The 19,672-nt window shown below is 39.1% G+C and overlaps 1 protein-coding gene across 1 annotated transcript; it reads left to right on the forward strand.

Annotated features, from left to right (window-relative positions):
• Window positions 1-783: 783 nt before the first annotated feature.
• OXGR1 (oxoglutarate receptor 1) lies at window positions 784-8,706 on the forward strand. The gene is made up of 2 exons (XM_053563722.1): window positions 784-835; window positions 6,590-8,706. The coding sequence occupies exon 2, from the start codon at window positions 6,667-6,669 to the stop codon at window positions 7,687-7,689; it is 1,023 nt and encodes a 340-aa protein (XP_053419697.1). The 5' UTR covers window positions 784-835; window positions 6,590-6,666; the 3' UTR covers window positions 7,690-8,706.
• The last annotated feature ends 10,966 nt before the right edge of the window (window positions 8,707-19,672 follow it).

A 19,672-nucleotide genomic window follows, 5' to 3' on the forward strand; every position in this document is an offset into this window, starting at 1 on the left:
ATAATGATGATAAGCATAATAATAAAAATGCCTAATTCATGCTATCTCGACCATCGGCTAGGGCCGACTTTTTCCTGTGGGCTCTGGGATACCTGGCTTAACATTCTTGCTCCTGCTGGCTGGCATTCCTAGAGCAGGGAGTATCCAGGGTTGTTTAACGCCCATCAACATGGAATGCAGAAGGCACACTCAATGGGCATCCATGATGGAGGGTCGAAGGGGCTCTGGCCAAGCATCCCCATTCCGGAATACTGGAAGAGACCTTGATGTTCAATGGTTCAGGTCCTTTTATCTTGGATGAGTTTCAGAAAAGGGAAGAGGCAAGTTATGTGGTAAGAGGGCCACATCCCAGATCTAGAGACCCAGACAAATGCTCTTCACCCACAGATAGAAACTGTTGTTCAGCCAGCTTGTTAAGCACTGGAGGGCAGAACTGTTACTGAATACAGGAAAAAGACAAAGCTTCAGAAGCTTTCAATTCATGCTAAGGCACTTGAATCTGGGAGAGCAGGTCGTATTCCTGGACTCGAACATCAGGATCACAACTCTTCTGGGGCAAGGACGCTCCTGCCAAGGCTGTTTTTGCACCTTTGCAAACACTTGCTCTGGGTCAGTTTCAACCTCAGCAGAGACCTTGCAGAGATCCCAAAGTGGAAGCCGCTGTCCCTGCCTGGGCCTGTCTGCCAGGGGCGGAGACCCGCGCGCTCGCACCTGCTTGCAGGGGTGGGAGGGGCAGGGGTGGCGCGCGGCCTCTGCCCCACCAGGTCTGCAGTCCTGCCCGCAGCCGGGCAGAGACCGCCACGCTGGGTCGCGCATTCCGCGCCGGGGCTGCCAGGTGAGCCGCAGGCCGCGGAGAGCGGGGCCCCGCGGGTGGGGGTGGAGGTGGGAGCCGAGTGCTGAGGAGCCTGCGGGTGGCCTGGGTGCTGGGGGACAGAGTCCCCTGCACGGGCTGCACGGGGACAGGGTGGGAGGTGGGAGAGGAAGGCGGAGCAGCAGGTGCACCCAGGTTCTGGCGGGAAATGGGGGCGCCTTTGGGGAAAGAAAAACCCCAGGGCAGGCCGAGACTGGTCTTAGATGGGCCTGGAGAGGTTGTGGACTACCGACCTCATCTTGGACCGAGTGTGGAGTCTTTCTGGGGGCTGGAGAGCACTGTGGGGAAGAGCAGAGAATTTGACCTGACTGACCAAGTGGCCGGACGCGCTCACAGCTCACACCGCATCCTTCCCAGAACGTTGCTCCCTCCTCCAGCCCGCAAGGAGCAAACAGAAGTCTTCCCCCTCATGTTGTTCTTTTTTGTCTTTTTCTGTTTTGTTTTGATGCTGTGGATTCAATGAAATAGCATAGGAGTGTCTCTAAACCTAAAAATCAAACATAAAGTTTTTGTGTGTCCGTCCAAACGTGTATTTTTTTTTTTTTACGTAAGCGTCCGCGGAGTTTAACACTCCAAAAGACGAAAAAGCTGAAATCACAGCTGTGGGCTCCATCAACGTGGCAAGTCCCAACAGGCTTCAGGGTAAAGTGAGCTGCAAATCCTTATTGGAAAGCGGGGATTAGAACTGAAGAAGGCCCCGGAAGGGCTGGAGGAAGGGATTCCTTCAAGGTTCCGGAAGACAACACTCAGCCTGTCACAGATTTGTCTGGGTTAAGGATGGGGTCTGTTTTCCAACAGTATCAAAACAAATTAGTTTTCAAACATGTAGACTGGGAAACCAAGATGAGGCTTTGTTAATGCAAAGTCTACTCAGGTTTCTTTTTAGCAACCCAAAGCGACCTGCATGTCAGAGCTTCCCAGGACTCTTGAGAGAAGGGAGTGTTCCAAGTTTATATACTGCTTAGACCCCGGGAGCTTGGGAAAAGAGAAGAGAATCAACTGTGAATTCAGCTTTGGAGCAGCACCAGAAAAGCTCAGGAGGTGGGAGGGAGAGAGCAGGGTGCTGTGGGAGGTATGGTGATTGCTGGATGAGGAGCTTACATTATCCAACAAACTCATCCACAAAACTAACCAGTGCCCTAGAAAAATCACATTTTGTCTTTAATCCCACCTTACTTGTTCACAGCAAATAGGCAGGAGTACCCTGAGGGTGTAAAGAAGTATTTGCTTCCACTTCAATAGTTTCATTTCTGCTCATGCCCCCTTTACCTACAGAATGGTGGCATCCCAATCTGTGAGGTTCATGGGTGTGCTGGGATTAGGATAGTGATTGATCCATCATCAAACTGGGCTCTCAAACAATGATAATCACTTCCCAATTTCAGAGAAAAAAAATAGAGGTTAAAATTATAAGCTTTTCTTCACAAGGTTATTCCAACCTTTGATCCTTGCTTTTACTCATGTGGCACCTAGTTTTGTTCATGTTTACATATTTGGCTGTGTTGAAACTTATGACATCATTAAGTCCAGCTTATGAAGAGCCCATTCATTCCAGGTGGTCTGTAACCTCATGTTTGAGAATGGGTGAAAGATAGGGAATTCACCCAGGGCTGGGCCACATTATTTTTTAATGTCCTTTGAGTTTAAATAATTTGTTTGTGAGCCACCAGGTGTCCTAGGTTGTGGCAGAGAATTGCACAGGACTCTGGGGCTAGGGAGGAAAGAAACTGCTTCATCCTACCTTGCTCACAGCTCAGACCGGTTTTTGTGTGCTGTTTTTAACATCAGACATATTTTGTAAACTCAAACCATACTTTTGGTGATGTTTATGGAAGAGAGCTTACGTTTCTTAGTCAGCCCCTCCTTCCTTACAATTGGTTAGTTAGCCTTCATGAAATCTCAAGTTGAACTGTTGCTTTTCAAAACAATAAGGTGGTTGTTACTACCTATAGCCTGTCTCCTTGGGATATAAGGATTGTTTGAAATGGCCCCCAGAACATGACAATGGCTTCATTTAGCAAGGAATTACTATTTTGTTTCTCATTTTAAAAGTCATTAAAGATCTAAGCTTTTAAAAAGATAACAGTTGCCACTTCACTAGCCCTTCTGCATCTGATGGCTTTTGTGGTTGTTGCTGATTGTTCTTTAATGTCTTCAGTGGGTATTTATTGAGTGAGTATCTTCTGGGTGTCAGCCCCTGGAGTCCAAGGTGACTATGTTTCTGCTTTCCAAAAGTCAACAGACAGCACTTTTCTGTTGAAACAAGTCATAGTGAGAATGAAATATCCTTGAGGTTTCTTTTGGTGTTACTAAAACAACCTTTACGCCTTTGCCCCAGAAACAACAACACGAGCGAGTTAATGGCCTCTGGTTTTTAACTTCTGAGAATCCTTGGCCATGGCTATTTTCTGTCAAGTTTAAGTCTCACTGGCTTCTCTTCATGTTTGAGACCATTTCCAGGCATTTGGCCAAGTGAGAGCTGCCCACTGTGGTCACCTGGCTTCAGAGCACTCTTTCTGGTCCGCACTCCTATCACCTCTAGTGCTGTGTAGCTGACAGTTCTATGGAAAGCTTTTCAAAGCACAGTAAATTCACCTGACAAGGAGAGAAGGTATGACATGTTGTCCCAGGGAGCACCAGTATCTAACTTTGAGGGTTCCAGCAGTTGTCCAGAGGAAAATTTGGTGTCCCCAATTCATACAGAATAAAAATTAAAAGCCTCCAAATACATCCTGGCTAAGTGAGATCTGAAAGAGTACATTCAAGACCTTCAAAAGAGAAAGATTCTAGGGAAGTGCCTGTGGCTCAAAGGAGTGGGGTGCCGGCCCCATATGCCGGAGGTGGTGGGTTCAAACCCAGCCCTGGCCAGAAACTGCAAAACAAAAAGAAAGAAAAAGATTCTACAGATCTATGATCTATGAAGTTGGGCTAGTCTGAAATAGAGCCCTGTACTACTCTGAGGAAATGGTCCACAGTGTGGATTTAGTATCGGAGAATAGTAATAACATGGCAGACTGATGTGGCACTAACCATGAGCGAAGCTTCCTTCTAAACACTTCATGTTTAAATTATTTAAATCACCAAGTCCTCTCCCAACCCTAGGAGAAGTGGCACTATTATTATTGACATTTTTGCCTTAGGTCACACATTTACTGTTGGTCCTTTGTATCTGTGGGTTCTGCATTCATGGATTCAACCAAATGCACATTGAAAATACTCAAAAAACGTTGGATTTGTCATGAACATTTAGACTTTGTTTCCTTGTCATTATTCTGTAAACAATAAACTACTTACATAGCATTCACATTATATTAGGTATTATAAGTAATGTAGAGATGATTCAAAATATAAATTTATGCATTGGTTATGTGCAAACACTACCCTATTTTATATCAGGACTTGGGCATCCACAGATCTTAGTATCCTTGAGGTTTTTAGAACCAATCCCCTGTGGCTCCAAAGAGGACTAGATAGTGTCTGACTTATTGCTCTTTCTTGAATAACATCTAACTCATCTTTGTTATTATAGGGCACTTAGGATTTCCCTCTTATCTACCTTTTGTGAAGAGTAACCATGTCTGCACTTGTTCATTGCTAACTAGCAATGTGACCCTAAGCACATCACTGCCTTCTCTGTACCTCAGTTTTTTTCCATAAAATTGGAGTAATTGCAGTACTACCTTACCTGCTCTTGTGAGGATTGAAGGAATTTATATACGTAAAACAGTTAGAGTAGCACTTTGTATACAGGAGGCACTATTTTTACTATTAGCTATTTTTTCCTTCTACCTTCATCTCCCAATGCCCACTAACACAGCAATCATGCTGAGCTGCTTAAGATTCCCCTGGACCTCCAGAGCTCTGTCCTATCTCAGTGCCTTTGCACAGGCTGTTCCCTTTGTCTGGCGTGCCTTTCCCTCTTCTTCAGTTGGGATGATCCCTCCTTTGCTAAGTTCAGCTTAAATATTCCCTCCTCAGTGACCTGTCTTTAGTGCCCTCCCTTATTCTCCAGGTAGCTGTTCTCTCCTTTCTTCGTGATCTCAGTAGCCTCCTACCCTTCACCTATCAAACAACTTACTAATTAACTACCTAGCATTATTGAACACTTATGTGCCCAATAGTGTGTCAATTTTTTTCTTGCTACTTTTTGAGATAGTGACATCTCCATGAGTCAGGGTTATGTTTGATAATTGTTCATGTCCATTTCCCCCAGTAGACCATGATAGTAGCTTACACATTTGTGTGCATTATTCATTTCGTATCCCTAGGACCTGGCAGAGGACTTCGTTAATACACAGTGGGCACTCCATAAGGGTGTAAGTGGATGCATTTTACCAACAGCTATTTACAGCCCAATAACAGGCTAATTATAAGTAACTCTTCTTTTATTTATTTTTTTTTATTGACATACAGTCTCACTTTGTCACCCTCTGTAGGGTGCTATCGTGTCACAGCTCACAGCAATCTTCTACTCTTGGGTTTAAGGAATTCTCATCTCAGGCTCCCAAGCAGCTGGGATTACAGGCACCCACCACAACACCTGACTTTTATTTTGTTGTTGTTGCAGTTTTCATTGATGTTTAGCAGGCCCTGGCTGGGCTCAAACCTGCCAGCCTCAGTGTATGTGGCTGGCGCCCTACTCACTGAGCTATGAGTGTTGAAAAAAAAAAAAAGAAAAAAAAAATTGAAGAGAATAAAATAAATAAAAATTTACTAGAAAGCACACACACACACACACACACACACACACAAATAGTCTTTGTGCTTTTCACATGGCAGAAATTCACTGTCAATTTTTTTTTAAATACTGATAAGCAAGAAGTTAAAATAATGCTTCTTTCAACCCTAAAGAGCTTAACCAACGTATTTAGGGGCACATAGACACTAAATGGCTAAACTGAACATTGAGATATGGTCTTCTGACCTCACAGCCCCAGCTTTTAACTGTGGCATTACCTTGTTGATGCTACCCTCACCCTCCACAAACACACCACACACACACACACACACACACTTTATAGGAACAAATTATTTTAGTTAATTAAAATGAATCAGAATAGCTGAAATTTGCAATTAAATCTACCACAAATACAATGTTGCAATGCATGAAATTCACGGTATTTGGTCTTTTTCTATCTTCCCGAATCCTGTGCTCTCAGTTATTTAAGCCAATCTTGATGAAAATCCACAAAATACAGATTGAGAGGCAGCACAGAGAGGTAAGATAGGTACAGAATGGTTTCTACATTAGAGAAACATGAGTTTGGGGCCCACTTAGGCCCCTAGACGTGTTAGCAAGGATAGGCCGCAAAACATCTCTCAGTCTTAGTGTCTCGTAAAATAATGAGAAATACTTTTCAGCATTTCATGAAAGAGGTGATATGATCACAATGTGCATTGCAACTGATTAATTATAGATCTTTATGGCTTGTCCAAACAAAAACCTTGCTGAATTGTTTTTGACAGCTATATTTGGCTTTTTCAAAAAACAGTCCTTCATTTAAATTCTCATGGTCATTTAACTTTTATATTTTTATTAGATGCATTTAGTAACTTGCCCTACAGTCATTTTCTTGGAATTCAATCTCTTCTCCACAGGCTCTCTTTTGAGTTAAAGAGAAAGAAGTGGCAAATTTAATGTTAGAGCAATTTTTTATTTAAAAGTAGATCATTGTTTTCATTACCCTATAATTAATATTTTCTATTTTTCTTTATCAGCGAGTTACTTCTCCTTTGATATTCTTATTGCCAAAGTGAAACTCTCTTGTTTCCTTGCAAGATGAAAGGAATCAACCATGTATGAGCCACCACCGGACAATTTAGCAATAGCAAATGCTTCTGATTTCCCGGATTATGCAATTACTCTTGAAAACTGCACCGATGAAAAAATTCCATTCAAGATGCACTACCTCCCTGTTATTTACGGCATCATCTTCCTCGTAGCTTTCCCAGGGAATGTACTGGCCATTTCCACTTACATTCTCAAAATGCGTCCCTGGAAAAGCAGCACCATCATCATGCTGAACTTGGCCTGCACAGACTTGCTGTATCTCACCAGCCTCCCCTTCCTGATTCACTACTATGCCAGTGGGGAAAACTGGATCTTTGGGGATTTCATGTGCAAGTTTATCCGCTTCAGCTTCCATTTCAACTTGTACAGCAGCATCCTTTTCCTTACCTGTTTCAGCATCTTCCGCTACTGTGTGATCATTCACCCGATGAGCTGCTTTGCCATCCACAAGACCCGCTGGGCCATGGTAGCCTGTGCTGTGGTGTGGGTCATTTCACTGGTGGCCGTCATCCCCATGACCTTCCTGATCACATCGACCTCCAGGACCAATAGATCTGCCTGTCTTGACCTCACCAGTTCGGATGACCTCACCACCATTAAATGGTACAATTTAATTTTGACCGCCACCACTTTCTGCCTCCCTTTGGTGATAGTGACACTTTGCTACACAACGATTATCTACACCCTAACCCAGGGACCACAGACGAGCAGCTACCTTAAGCAGAAAGCTCGAAGGCTAATCATTCTGCTGCTCCTCGTGTTTTACATATGCTTTTTACCTTTCCATATCTTGAGGGTCATTCGGATTGAATCTCGCCTGCTTTCAATCCGCTGCTCCGTTGAGAATCAGATCCATGAAGCTTACATCATTTCCAGGCCACTGGCTGCCCTGAACACCTTTGGTAACCTGTTACTCTATGTGGTGGTTGGCAACAACTTTCAGCAGGCCGTCTGCTCCATAGTAAGGTGCAAGGCAACTGTGGACCCTGAGCAAGCAAAGAAAATCAGCTACTCAAACAACCCGTGAGATACTTCATCGACTTAACCAAAAATAAGAGTCTGCTGATACTTTACTCTTCACTCCCAAGAAGTCTGAAATGTCTCCATCCATGGAATGCCTAGTGAATACTGTGTCTTCGGGTGATTACATACTATAGCCAGGGCAGGGTTACCAGTAGTTCTCTGCCATCCCTCTGTTGAGTTCCTGCTTTTGGTATAAGGACAGGATGCATGTCTATCAGTGAAGTGTTCAGACTTAGAATTACAAACTATTAGAACTCAGGGGTGTCTTAGAGAACATCTGTTCCCACCAACTCCTTACTTACATATGGAAACTGAAATTCATGCACTTGTCCTGTCCGAGATCTCTCAGTAAATTAGTGGCCAGATAGGAGGAAGTCAATCTTTTCACCATAGTTTCATGCTTCACCATACCCTGAGGCCTACTTTGTATTGAATCACTAGACTATAAAAGCATTACTTGTATCTTTCTTAAAATTTACTTTTAATATCTCACATCTTTCCAACATTTTTCCTTCAAGCTTTGCTTTGAGATTATGAACCTGGGTTTCTCACTAGGCTTTGGTCAGTTCTCTAGATTAAAAAGCAAGCCAGTGAGACACAATTGAAATCAAAGACATCAATACATATAGCTGAAATTAGAACCTGTAAGATATTTGGGTAGGTACTATGTCATTATCATTATAGACCATTTAAAAAGTTGTTACTGAATTGATAAAGATTGTCAACTTATATTAGTAATTATCAACATGCCTTGAAGAAGGAAGGGGTACTTTGGGGAAGGGGAGTACCTTCAAATATGTATGTATTGGGTGTTAAATTGGATCTAGGATTGTTTTGATTTTTGTGGGTGAACACTCTAGAACATACTCTTTAAATATCCTGCTCTTTTATAACTACAATACACAGATATCTATTTTAATAGCTAAAGCTATTTTTGAATTGTATTTGCATTTAATAACAAGTAAGCGTAAATATCTGAAAAAATGCCTAGAATGGAAATGTAAAAACCCTAGTAAATGGATTGATATAATTAATAAACTTATTTAAAAATCATTGAAGAGGCTGGTCATATTTTCTGGTGAAAACACAGCTTCACTGCTATTATACATACATGAAACTTATTTTCTCCATGGTTTACAGAACAAAAATAAGTTTAAGAACTAGTTATAGAATCAGGCTGGACTACATGGCCTAAAACAGAGGAAAGGGTGCCATAGGAATTCTTTGTGACTTCTAGGACATTATAATTATGTTTATCAAGAAAGAAGAAAGCCAGTGGCTCTAAACGTGAACTTTTCTTGATGCCGGCACTCTCTTCAACCTCCGCCTTTTGAGCTGTATTCTTCTGGGCTTTTTTATAGCAGGCAGAATGAGTTATTTCATGAAAGCACCGAATTTGCCCACCCAGGCTGTCTACATAGCACGGAAGGTCCATCTGAGACCTGGGTATCTTTCTAGCTCTCCTAGTGCTCAGCATTACATATGCTTTTTACCTTTCCATATCTTGAGGGCCATTTGGGTTGAATCTCACCTGCTTTCAATCGCTGCTCCATCAAGATTAAGATCCATGAAGCTTATATCATTTCCAGGCCACTGGCTGCCCAGCCCCTGGGTCGTCACTTAGCTGCAGCCAGATTAGTTTTTATACAGCTGCTGTTGTCACGCTAGCCCATGCACAAACCGTTCTCTTTTCTTTCCCCATCTCTGTTCCTTCTTTATTTCAAAGCTTTCTCCCACCAGAAAAAAGCCACCTCAGCCTCCTTCTTGTCTATTTCATTTTGTGTCTGTAGTTTCTTTTATCCTTTCCCTTCTTCCCCCTAACTGTAAAGAAAAATAAATCATCTGATAGGAATCCTTCCCTATCTTGCTACCCTAGGGACCTCACTCAAACACTTACTCCTGCTTTCTCAAGTTTTTAACATTTTTATTACCCAGGATAATTGACCTTAGCAGGGGAGCACGCATAATTTTCCATTACCCTCAAAATGCCTGCCTGCAATTCAGTTTTTCTGTCACTCTGTTACCTGCCCTGCTTCCCGCAGTTCTAGGTTAGGGGCAGACGACCGTCTGCCCTCTGGGGTTCTGTCCATTGAACATAATCACAAGGATCCAAGCTAAATTGAATTCAAAGGGTCAATTTTACTTTCCAAAGTAAAGGCTTCTGAGCTAATTGTGCTGGAGGTTGCAGTTTTGAATTGAGACTAAAAAAAGGGACTGATGATATTTTCCAGACTAGAAAGGGACCCATATGACCTTGTCTCAGACACTCAGTTATAAACAGAGAAAGGATGAGAACAAAAGAGCAGAGCTCTGACTGTGTCTGCCAGAGGCTGAGCTGGCCAGGTCTGCTCTCTGGGAAAGTTCTGGAAGCTCATTCAGGCTCCCTGAGCCTAAGTACCAGAAAGCCAGAAAAACCTGCTCCAAACTTTTGAGACACAGTAACCCCTCTCTGCTTTGCTTTTAACTTTGTATCATGGAAATGTTCAAATAGTCACAAAATTAGAGAAAGTACCAAAATTACCTTGACTACCTGTATCTTAATTTTCCCAATAGTCAATATCCTACCATTCTTCATTCATCTTTCTTGCCACATTTTTTGTTAGAATATTTAAAAACAAATCCTAGACAACATATAGTTTTACCTGTAAATGCTTCAGCACTGATTTCTTTCAAAACATGCTAAAACCAAAACAAAAATAATTCCTTATTATCTAAAACTCAGCATATTTTATTTCCCCTTCTCCAAAGTGGGTTTTTTTTTTCTTTTCAAAGTCTGATCCAAATAAGCGCCATGCATTTCCATTCTTAAATTAAAAAAAAAAAAATCTATTCTATTAGAGTTCCCTCTCCTTTTATTTATTGCCATTTATTTAGCGAAGGAATCAAATCATTTGCCTGTAGAATTTTCCACATTATGGGTTTGGCTGTTTTAATTCCATTCTGTTGTTTATCATGTTCCTCCAACCTCCATATTTGGTGTAATTTGGACAGTAGAGCGAGAGGTTAGCATATATGCAGACATTCCCCCCCCCCTTTATTTCTTCTTTCTTCCTTTGTCCCTCCCTCTCTACCTCCCTCATTCCCCCTTTCTTTTCTTCTTACTAATACACCTCAGAAGATGCACAGCATCTGACTGCCCTGTGATTAACAGGTGAGCAGGGTTCCAGGATGGGTTCTTTGGATGCCTTTAGCATAAGTTTCCAGACTTCCTTGTCTTTGCAGTTTTATGTCTGGTTTCTTCAGTTGCATGTTGCTGTTTTAATCCACTAGCTAATTATTTAAACACTAAAGCATAACTCATTAAACATGCTTTTATTAGTTACGGCTTTCCTAGAAAGAAGATCTTTGACCCACCAGATATTTTTTACCTTTCCATTCCACAGTTTCCACTTACTGGATGTAGTTATAACTCTTCCTCCTTCGAGAGGCAAACAGGAGGCACGAGAAAAGATGTGGAAGCTGCTTCTGAGCACATTTTCAATGACAGCGTAAATGTCGACAGAAAGTTTGATAGAATTTCCTCTCAAGATGGGCTGAGTTTTTGTTCTTTTAACTCTGGGTTTAACAGCCAAGCTCATGATCCTCAGATTGGAGCTTTCCATGCTTCTTTTCTTTTTTTTTTTTTTGTAGTTTTTGGCCAGGGTCAGGTTGAACCCACCACTTCTGGTATATGGGGCCAGCACCCTACTCCTTGAGCCACAGGCGCCACCCTCCATGCTTCTTTTCAAACCCACCTTAGTTCCTTTGTATACGCTCTCGGACCAGTGCAGGCAATTTTAATTTTCTTCCAGGAGGATATAAAAAGGGACAAAATAAGATGTCCATTATTTACAAGGCTAGGTAGCACTTGAGGCCAGACATTAATTCTTGCACTAATTTTGTTCTTAAACTCTATCCAACATCAATATCATTTAATAGAATCTATATGATATGATACAATAAGCCCAGATGTTATCAAACGATACAAGGCAAGCAACATAAAAATGCCTGAAGGGTGGCAGCCCCTTTTCATTATTGATTTACCAGGAAGAAATTAAGTTATAATATTCACCTGTTTTCTAAATTCTAGTTCCTTTTCTACGGCTGTTTGAATATTTTCTATTGACCTGCCCTTCATTTCTTTAATACTGTCTTGTACTGTGTACAATTTGCTATTAAACCGATCCATTGACTTCATCATATCAAAAATTGCATTTTTTCATTAATAGAACATATGTGTGGTTCTTTAGTGAGTTTCTCTGTCTTTTAACTTATTGATATAATAAGTATCAAACTTACTGATACAATAAGTATCAATTTCCAGAACTGAATACTCACAGTTATTTTCAGGCACTCATCTGTCCTTCCCGTGTCTGAAACCCCTCAGGAGCTGCTTCTCAGTTAATCTGTCTGCTGCTCACATGACCCTGTCTTCTTACATGTCTATTACTTTTTTATTGAATGTCAGAAATTATATATGAAAGGATCAGAGAGGCTTCTCTGAAAGGTTTACATTTTCTTTGGGAAAATAGATTCTAGGGTGTGTCTTTTTTAATTTTAAATTGGGACTGGACTGAGACGAGGGAGCAGTTTTGGTATGGCTCCATGCACCTCTGGCTGGCCTCTGTTCCTGATACTTTCCATTTACTTGGGGCTTTATATTTAAGGTGTGTTTCTTGCAGATAGAATATGGTTGAGTCTTGTTTTCCACCCAAACTAAGAATTTCCATCTTTTAGTTAGAGTATCTGGTACACCCACATTTAATGTTATTGTTGGTATGGTCAGGTTCAAGTCTATCATCTTCATATTTTTGCATTTGTCCCTTCTTTTTTGTTTCTTCATTACTTCTTTTTTGTTTTCCTTTAGATGAACAAAATATTTTTTGATTTCTTATTTACTTCTATTGTATTCTTAATACTTTACCATTTTTTATTTTGTAGTGATTTTTCTAGGGTTATAAATATGATACTTCTGTAATATAGTCAATTATGTCTATTTTATGCTCCATCCCTCAATTTTTCCACCTTTTACAGTCTACTTTCTGTTCTCATTTTTCGGTTTCCACGTCTTACTGCCATTTTCAAAATCTAATAACATTACAATAATATAATGCTATTTACTTACTCTAATTTCTGCCCTGTTGATGTCAAAACTTCTTGAAATACATTATAAATCCCACTTTATATTTTTTTTTACTTTAGTCAATTGTCCTTTAAGAAAATTACAAGATGAAAGAAAATATTATTTTATATTTCTCCACTTATTTTACTAATGTGAATACCATTTCTTCTTGTAGGTAAGAGTTTTTACTTGTTATCATTTTCCTCCAACCAAAACATTATTTAGCATTTATTAAAATGCAAACAATAAGCTGCTGAACTACTTCTAGCATTTGTTTATCTGAAAATGTCATTATTTTACCTTTTTTGAAAAAGATATTTTCACTGGACATAGACTTGTCACTGGACGGAGGATTGTTGCTTTTAATTTTAGCACCTTAAAGACGTTATCCCATTACCTTTTCACTTCTACTGTTTCTGATAAAAAATTAGCTGCAATTCCTATCATTGTTCCATGTATATAATACGTTTTATTTTTGCTCTGGTCTTTCAAGATTTTTCTCTTTATCTCTGGTTTAAAGCAATTTTACTACCCTGTGCCTAGCCATAGTTTTCTTTGTATTTATAATGCTTAGGCATTACTAACATACGTTAGTCTGTATTTTAGTCTTTTTCATCAAACCCAGGAAATCTTCAGCCATTTTTCTGCAAGGATATGTTCCGTTATATCTTCATTCTTTTGTTCTCTGGAAACTCCAATTACACCTGTTTTGCACAGCTTGATATTGTTGTACAAATCACTGGGACTTTGTTCATTTCTTTTCAATCTTATAACCCTCTCTTCTTTAGATCTATTTCAAATGAACTGTTTCTTCTATTTTCTCCAATTTGTTGTTAAATTCCATTGGTGAATTTTTTACTTTGGTTATTTTGCTGTTTGAGTCTATGGTTTTTTGTCTAATTCCACTTCCCTGATGAAATTTCTTCCTTATGCACTAAATACATAATATTTTCTTTTAACTCTGTATACACTTAAATAGTTGCTTTCATAGTTTTTGTCTATGAAATATTGCATCTGGTTACATTGGTTTCCTATTGCTGCTGTAACAAATTACCACAAATATAGTGGCTTAAAATAACACAATTTTGTTTTCTTTTAGAGGTCAGAAGTCTAAAGTCAATTTTACTACAATTTGAAATTTACCTAGCAAATGCAAACAATGTAACCTACTCATTTGTGCCCCCATATTAATCTGAAATAAAAATAATAAAAAATAAAGTAAAATAAATTTTACTGGGCTTAAGGCAAGGAGTTGGCAGAACTGCATTACTTCTGCAGGATCTTGAGGAGAATTCCTTTCATTTTCTTGCATTCTTTAGCTCCCCCCCAAGCCCATCTTCCAAGCTAGCATCATAGCATCATCAAATCTCTCTGACTTCTACTTCCAATTTGACATCTGTCTATAACATTGATCGTCCTATTTTCATTGTTTGGTAACTCTTGTGATTACATTGGGCTCATCCAGATAATCTAGAAAAATGTCTTTGTATCAAAATCCATAACCAGAGATGCAAGGATAGTTCAACAAACGCAAATCTATAAATGTAATCTACCATATAAACAGATGTAAACAATTGGTGGGACCACACCTACAGTGTATCTTACAAGGGTACATGTGAAACTTACTAAATGTAGAATATAAATGTCTTAACACAATAACTAAGAAAATGCCAGGAAGGCTATGTTAACCACTTTGATGAAAATATTTCAAATTGTCTATAAAACCAGTGCATGGTGCCCCATGATTGCATTAATGTACACAGCTATGATTAAATAAATAAATAAATAAAAAACAGATGCAAAAACAAGGACTTTATGATACTTTCAATAGATGAAGAAAAGGCATTCAACAAAATTCAGCACCCTTTTATGAGAAAGTTTAACAAATAAACATGGATGAGACTTATCTCAAAATTATAAAGGCCATACATGACAAACCCACAGCTAACATCATACTGAGTAGGGAAAATTTGAAAGCATTTTGGCTTAGAACTGGAACTAGGCAAGGTTGCCCAGTATATCCACTTCTGTTCAACATAGTGCTGGAAGTCCTGGCAGAGCAATCAGGCAAGAGAAGGAAATCAGGATATCCAAATGGGGAAATGACATTAAATTATCACTCTTTGCTGATGACATGTTCTTACACACATATCTAGAAAACCCCAAAGATTCAACCAAGAGACTCCTGGGTAGAAATGCTTGGATATATTAACATTGGTACTTCTTGTTCACATTCCTAGTAGAATGTTAGTGAATGGTCCTGTAGTGAAATGGAAAATACAGCAATGAGAGATACAATTTATATAGCACTAATGATGGAAGTGGGCTCTGTTTTAAGTGCTTTCTTCATGAATATGGGCATCTGAGTCTAGAGCCCATGTGTACTATGTAGACAACCCTACACTATGTTGCTTTCCATGAAAAGAGAGATGATTCTAGATACCCACAGTTGAGATGTAGCTCAGCCTGTCACTCCACAATGATGCCCACCAGCTAACTTGCCTTGTCAACACAGCTTCTTAGTGCCTTGCTCTTAAGTACAAGTGAACAGCCATGAATTCCTCGGGTGACTAGAGAAAGCCAATAGTAGGAATCAGAAACTCCAGATGAATAAGTCAAAAGGAACAAAAAGCATTCAGGGAAACAGAAACACTGCAGGAAACATAAGAACATATCAAAAAAACAATAATACTTTCAAAGACATCCTTAAAACAGACCAGGAAGCTCTAAAAAAAGTGAAATTTAAAGAACAAAAGAAGAGCTCTTGGTTACTAAGCCAGGTTAGATTAGTGGGATTATTCCAAATGCCCTCCACTAACTGCCTACAACCGGATACATGCTTTGCACCAGGAAATTGGGGGCACTCCCAGCATGTACTTTGATATTTAGAAGGAAGTTTTAGGGCTGGTAGTGCGATGCCAGAATGATTTTTTTTTTTTATTTCAATTCTAGTGAAGCATTCTCTGATTTTTGTTATTTTGTACTTATTTCAGAGGTTTTAGGGGAATGGGTTTTTTAAGTGCACTGAAACCACAATTTTCTTAGACTTGCTCTATTTACTCATTCTCTCCATATACGTATTATATATGAATATATTTTATATGTTTACATAATAACATACAATTCATTTTCCATGATTTAGAAATATGGGTATGGCATGAACACATTGTTTCTCTCTCTGAAAATCCTTGCTAACACTACATTAATGGCTTTAAATAATTTTTTTCATGAATCACAATAGCTCCCACAAACATTTGAAAAATACAGCACAGATGCAGAAAATATTATTTTTCAGTTTGTATGTTTGTCAATGAGCACAGGGATTTATAGACCAGAGGAATGCATGGCCTTTATCTTTAAAATCACAATATTAATTTTAACTTCTATTTAGGTAAACCAATACCAACATCTTTTGAACGCCTACTATGTGTAAAGTACTGGCTATATATACTCTGGAGATATAAATTTAATAAATAATAAAACAGTTCTATTTTCAAAGATATCACATTTTGTGCAAACTATCTGCATCATTCAGATTTGCCTTTTAAGTTGAATACGCATGATGCTATATTTACCTATTAAAAGTCAATGAAATGTTTAACCAGTTTGTTTTTTCTTTTCCCCATTTCATATTATATTGTTCTAATTCTATTCTAAGGAGCTCTCCCAAAGGGTATATTTCAGAACAAGTATAGCTATATAAATCCCTCTCACCAATAATCCTAACAGTTGTCCTCAATATACATAGAAATATCCTAGGGTGCCAAATGTACCCACTTTTTTGTTTAAATTTATCTAGGAAGGAACAATAGGACAGCATTTTATATAAAGTACTAAGTATTATCCCATTATCACAAGCAACACTATAAATAGGCAAATCTTACATCAGGAAATCCAAGAAAAAATAAAATCTACATATGTACCATAAGTGAAGTAATGCTCAAACAACAAAGTGCCCCCTTCTTGCAAAAAGATTTTCTGAAAGTTCTAAATTTTCTGAACTTTCTAAAAGTTTAAAAAACAATGTTCTTTTTTTTTATTCTTGAAATTCTGTAGCCAACACAGACAGTATCCGTATTAAAGAATTAAAACAGGTCCAATATTAAATTCCCTATTCAAATGTATCATTCATGGCAACACTGCAGAAGTTCAGCTTTGTGAATCTCTCTCCAGCTATCCTGCTCAGAGTAGACAGCACCACCATTTATTTTTCTCTTATTCCTGAAGCATTTGAGCACTTGATCATACAAGACTTGGATTATCACTCTTCCATGTCAGTGTTTTTTTTATTTTTCTCCCTTGTGAGATTATTAACTTCTCCAACACACGGCCACATTTATTTGTGTTCTCAGCACCTAGAAATATACTAGAAGGCATACTATACAGAACACTAACAAAAATAGGCCTTGTTCAGCATGAGAAATACCTACATTTTAATACCAATTCTTACTCAGCCGATTGCCGATTATAGAAAATTCATGCTGACATTGAGTCTTCCTACTGCATTTGATGATGAGGAAAAAGATTTCTGTTTCTGGTAACCTGTTAGATTAAATTTGCTACACACCTTTCCAGTTGAAAACAATGAAAATAGCTAATGAAAATATTTCTATACCATCTATGAAAATGCTCGCTGAGCTGGGAAGAAATGACAGAATCTACAAAGGGAAAAAAGAAACAGGAAGGTGGGAAACCAAGAAGGCAACAGGCAGCAAAAGCAGCAATTTTCCCAACAGTATCTGCAAAATCCTGGTGGCACTTTCAGTTTAAATTTTGATATTTACATTGAGATTCATGGGGTAATAATACATCCTGATATGTCCAGGATAGTACTGGGTAATGCCAGTTGCCCTTGTGTCATTGATAATAGCATTTGCTCTTATTCTGAAAAGTGTCTGGAATGATATATAGTCACCCTAAGCAGGAGAGATAGGACATCAAGTATATAATTCAACAAAGGTGGGGATGCTAATAGGAGACTCTTGCAGAAATCTGCATGTCGAGGGCCTAGCGTCTCCATGTTAGGGTGGAATGATAAATAAGGCTGTGGAAGAGGCGGGGCCGTATGTAAAACAGCCTGCATTTACTCTGACAGTAGGTAGAGGCAAAATGAATATGCCCCCGAAGAAATCATAGTCAGCATCAAGCTTACATGTAAATTTGTCATAACCTGCATGTTAAAAATTGAAGTTCAAGTGGAGAATTGATTGTAAAGTAATCTCCAGATGGGTAGTAACACCAAGCAACTGGCAGAAGCATTTGCAAAGCCTCTTTAAGGGATCACAACGTTCACCTGGGTCTCAAAGGATTCCTGTCAATAATGTTTCCAAGGATAATGAGAAACTCGCATTAAAAAAGAAATCATAAGAAAGGCCAACCAACAAAAAAGCACGGTGAGAGAAACTGATGGGGATACGAGGACAGAAGAATCAGACTCTTCACGATTTCATATATGTTTGTGAGAGATAACAGACACTGATTGGAACATAGGATGTGGGTTTTGTTTTGAACAACCAAAGAAAGGCTTGGAGAAATGAGTAATGAAAATGAGATTGTAGAAATGGTTTAGTAATTTTTTCAAATGTTGTCAAAAACAGATTTTTAGAAATAACAAGTATGGTAAATTTAAATTTTAGAAAGAATGGATTGATAAAAATGGAAATTAGATGCATCAAGAGTGAAATAATAAGCTGTAAGTGAGATCAGAAATAAACCATTTGAAATGCAGTCGAAAGAAACAAGCAAATGAAAAATATGAACAAGTTAGAGCTGGAGCAGAGAGTGATGTGGAAAACAAAAAAGATGAAAAGCAACTTTTTTATCTGAGGAATATGAGCCCCATTAAATTAGCAGGCCCAGAGAGGCATTGATTACTCTCATGGAGTAAAATAATTACCTCCTGAAGCCACTTGCTATGCAGTGCAGAGTAGCTCCTGCCAAGTAGCGGTGAAATGCCATACGTCTTACAGATGTGTCCTACAGTGCAACCAGGTACAGCCAATCAGTAACCAGCGTTATTTCTGTAAACTGATGAAAATTCCTTTCAAATGATTTTGTAATCACCCTCCTCTCTTGATTTGTCCTTTTTTATTTAAAATAACAATCCTCACCTTTGCTCTCTAGAGCACTCTCCAAGGCAACTGAGAAGTGTGTCCTGGGCTGCAGTTCCTAACCTTGACCCACAAGGTTAGGAAACTCTATAAACTCCCTTTGCCTCAACCTCTTTATTTTAGGTCCAGATTTTCAAAGGACATAGAAAAGAGAATGGGAGAAAAAAACAACATATAAAACGATAAATGTTGATAATGGCCGATAATTTTCCAGAGTTATTGAAAGTTTCCACGTCCTATGGTGGAAGCCCACTATATACAGGCAGGATAAATCAAAAGTGGTTGATAACTGGATTTATCAGATGAACCTGCAGACCGTCAAAGACATAGTTTATAGTTAACCAGACAGAAATGCTAAATGTCCTACAGAGGAGGCTGTGTAAGACCGAAGTCTAACTTTTAATTGCAAAAATAAGTGAAGAAGATAGTAAAAATAATATCTTCAGGGCCAGGCACAGTGGCTCACATTTGTAATCCAAGGACTATGGTAGGCTGAGGAGGGGGGATTGCCTAAGCTCAGGTTCAAGACCATCTTGAGTAAGAGTGAGACCCCATCTCTAAAAATAGCTGGGTGTTGTGGCAGGCACCTGTAGTCCCAGCTACCTGGGAGGCTGAGGCAAGAGACTTGCTTGAACCCAAGAGTTTGAGGTTACTGTTAGCTATGATGCCATGGCACTCAAACAAGGGTGACCAAGTGAGACTCTGTCTCAAAACAAAAACAAAAACAAAAAAAACCTTCAGTGTGTTGAGAGAAAATATTTGTTTACCTAGAATTT

The sequence above is a fragment of the Nycticebus coucang genome, chromosome 15, assembly GCF_027406575.1.
Source record: "Nycticebus coucang isolate mNycCou1 chromosome 15, mNycCou1.pri, whole genome shotgun sequence".
Taxonomy (NCBI): Eukaryota; Metazoa; Chordata; class Mammalia; order Primates; family Lorisidae; genus Nycticebus; species Nycticebus coucang.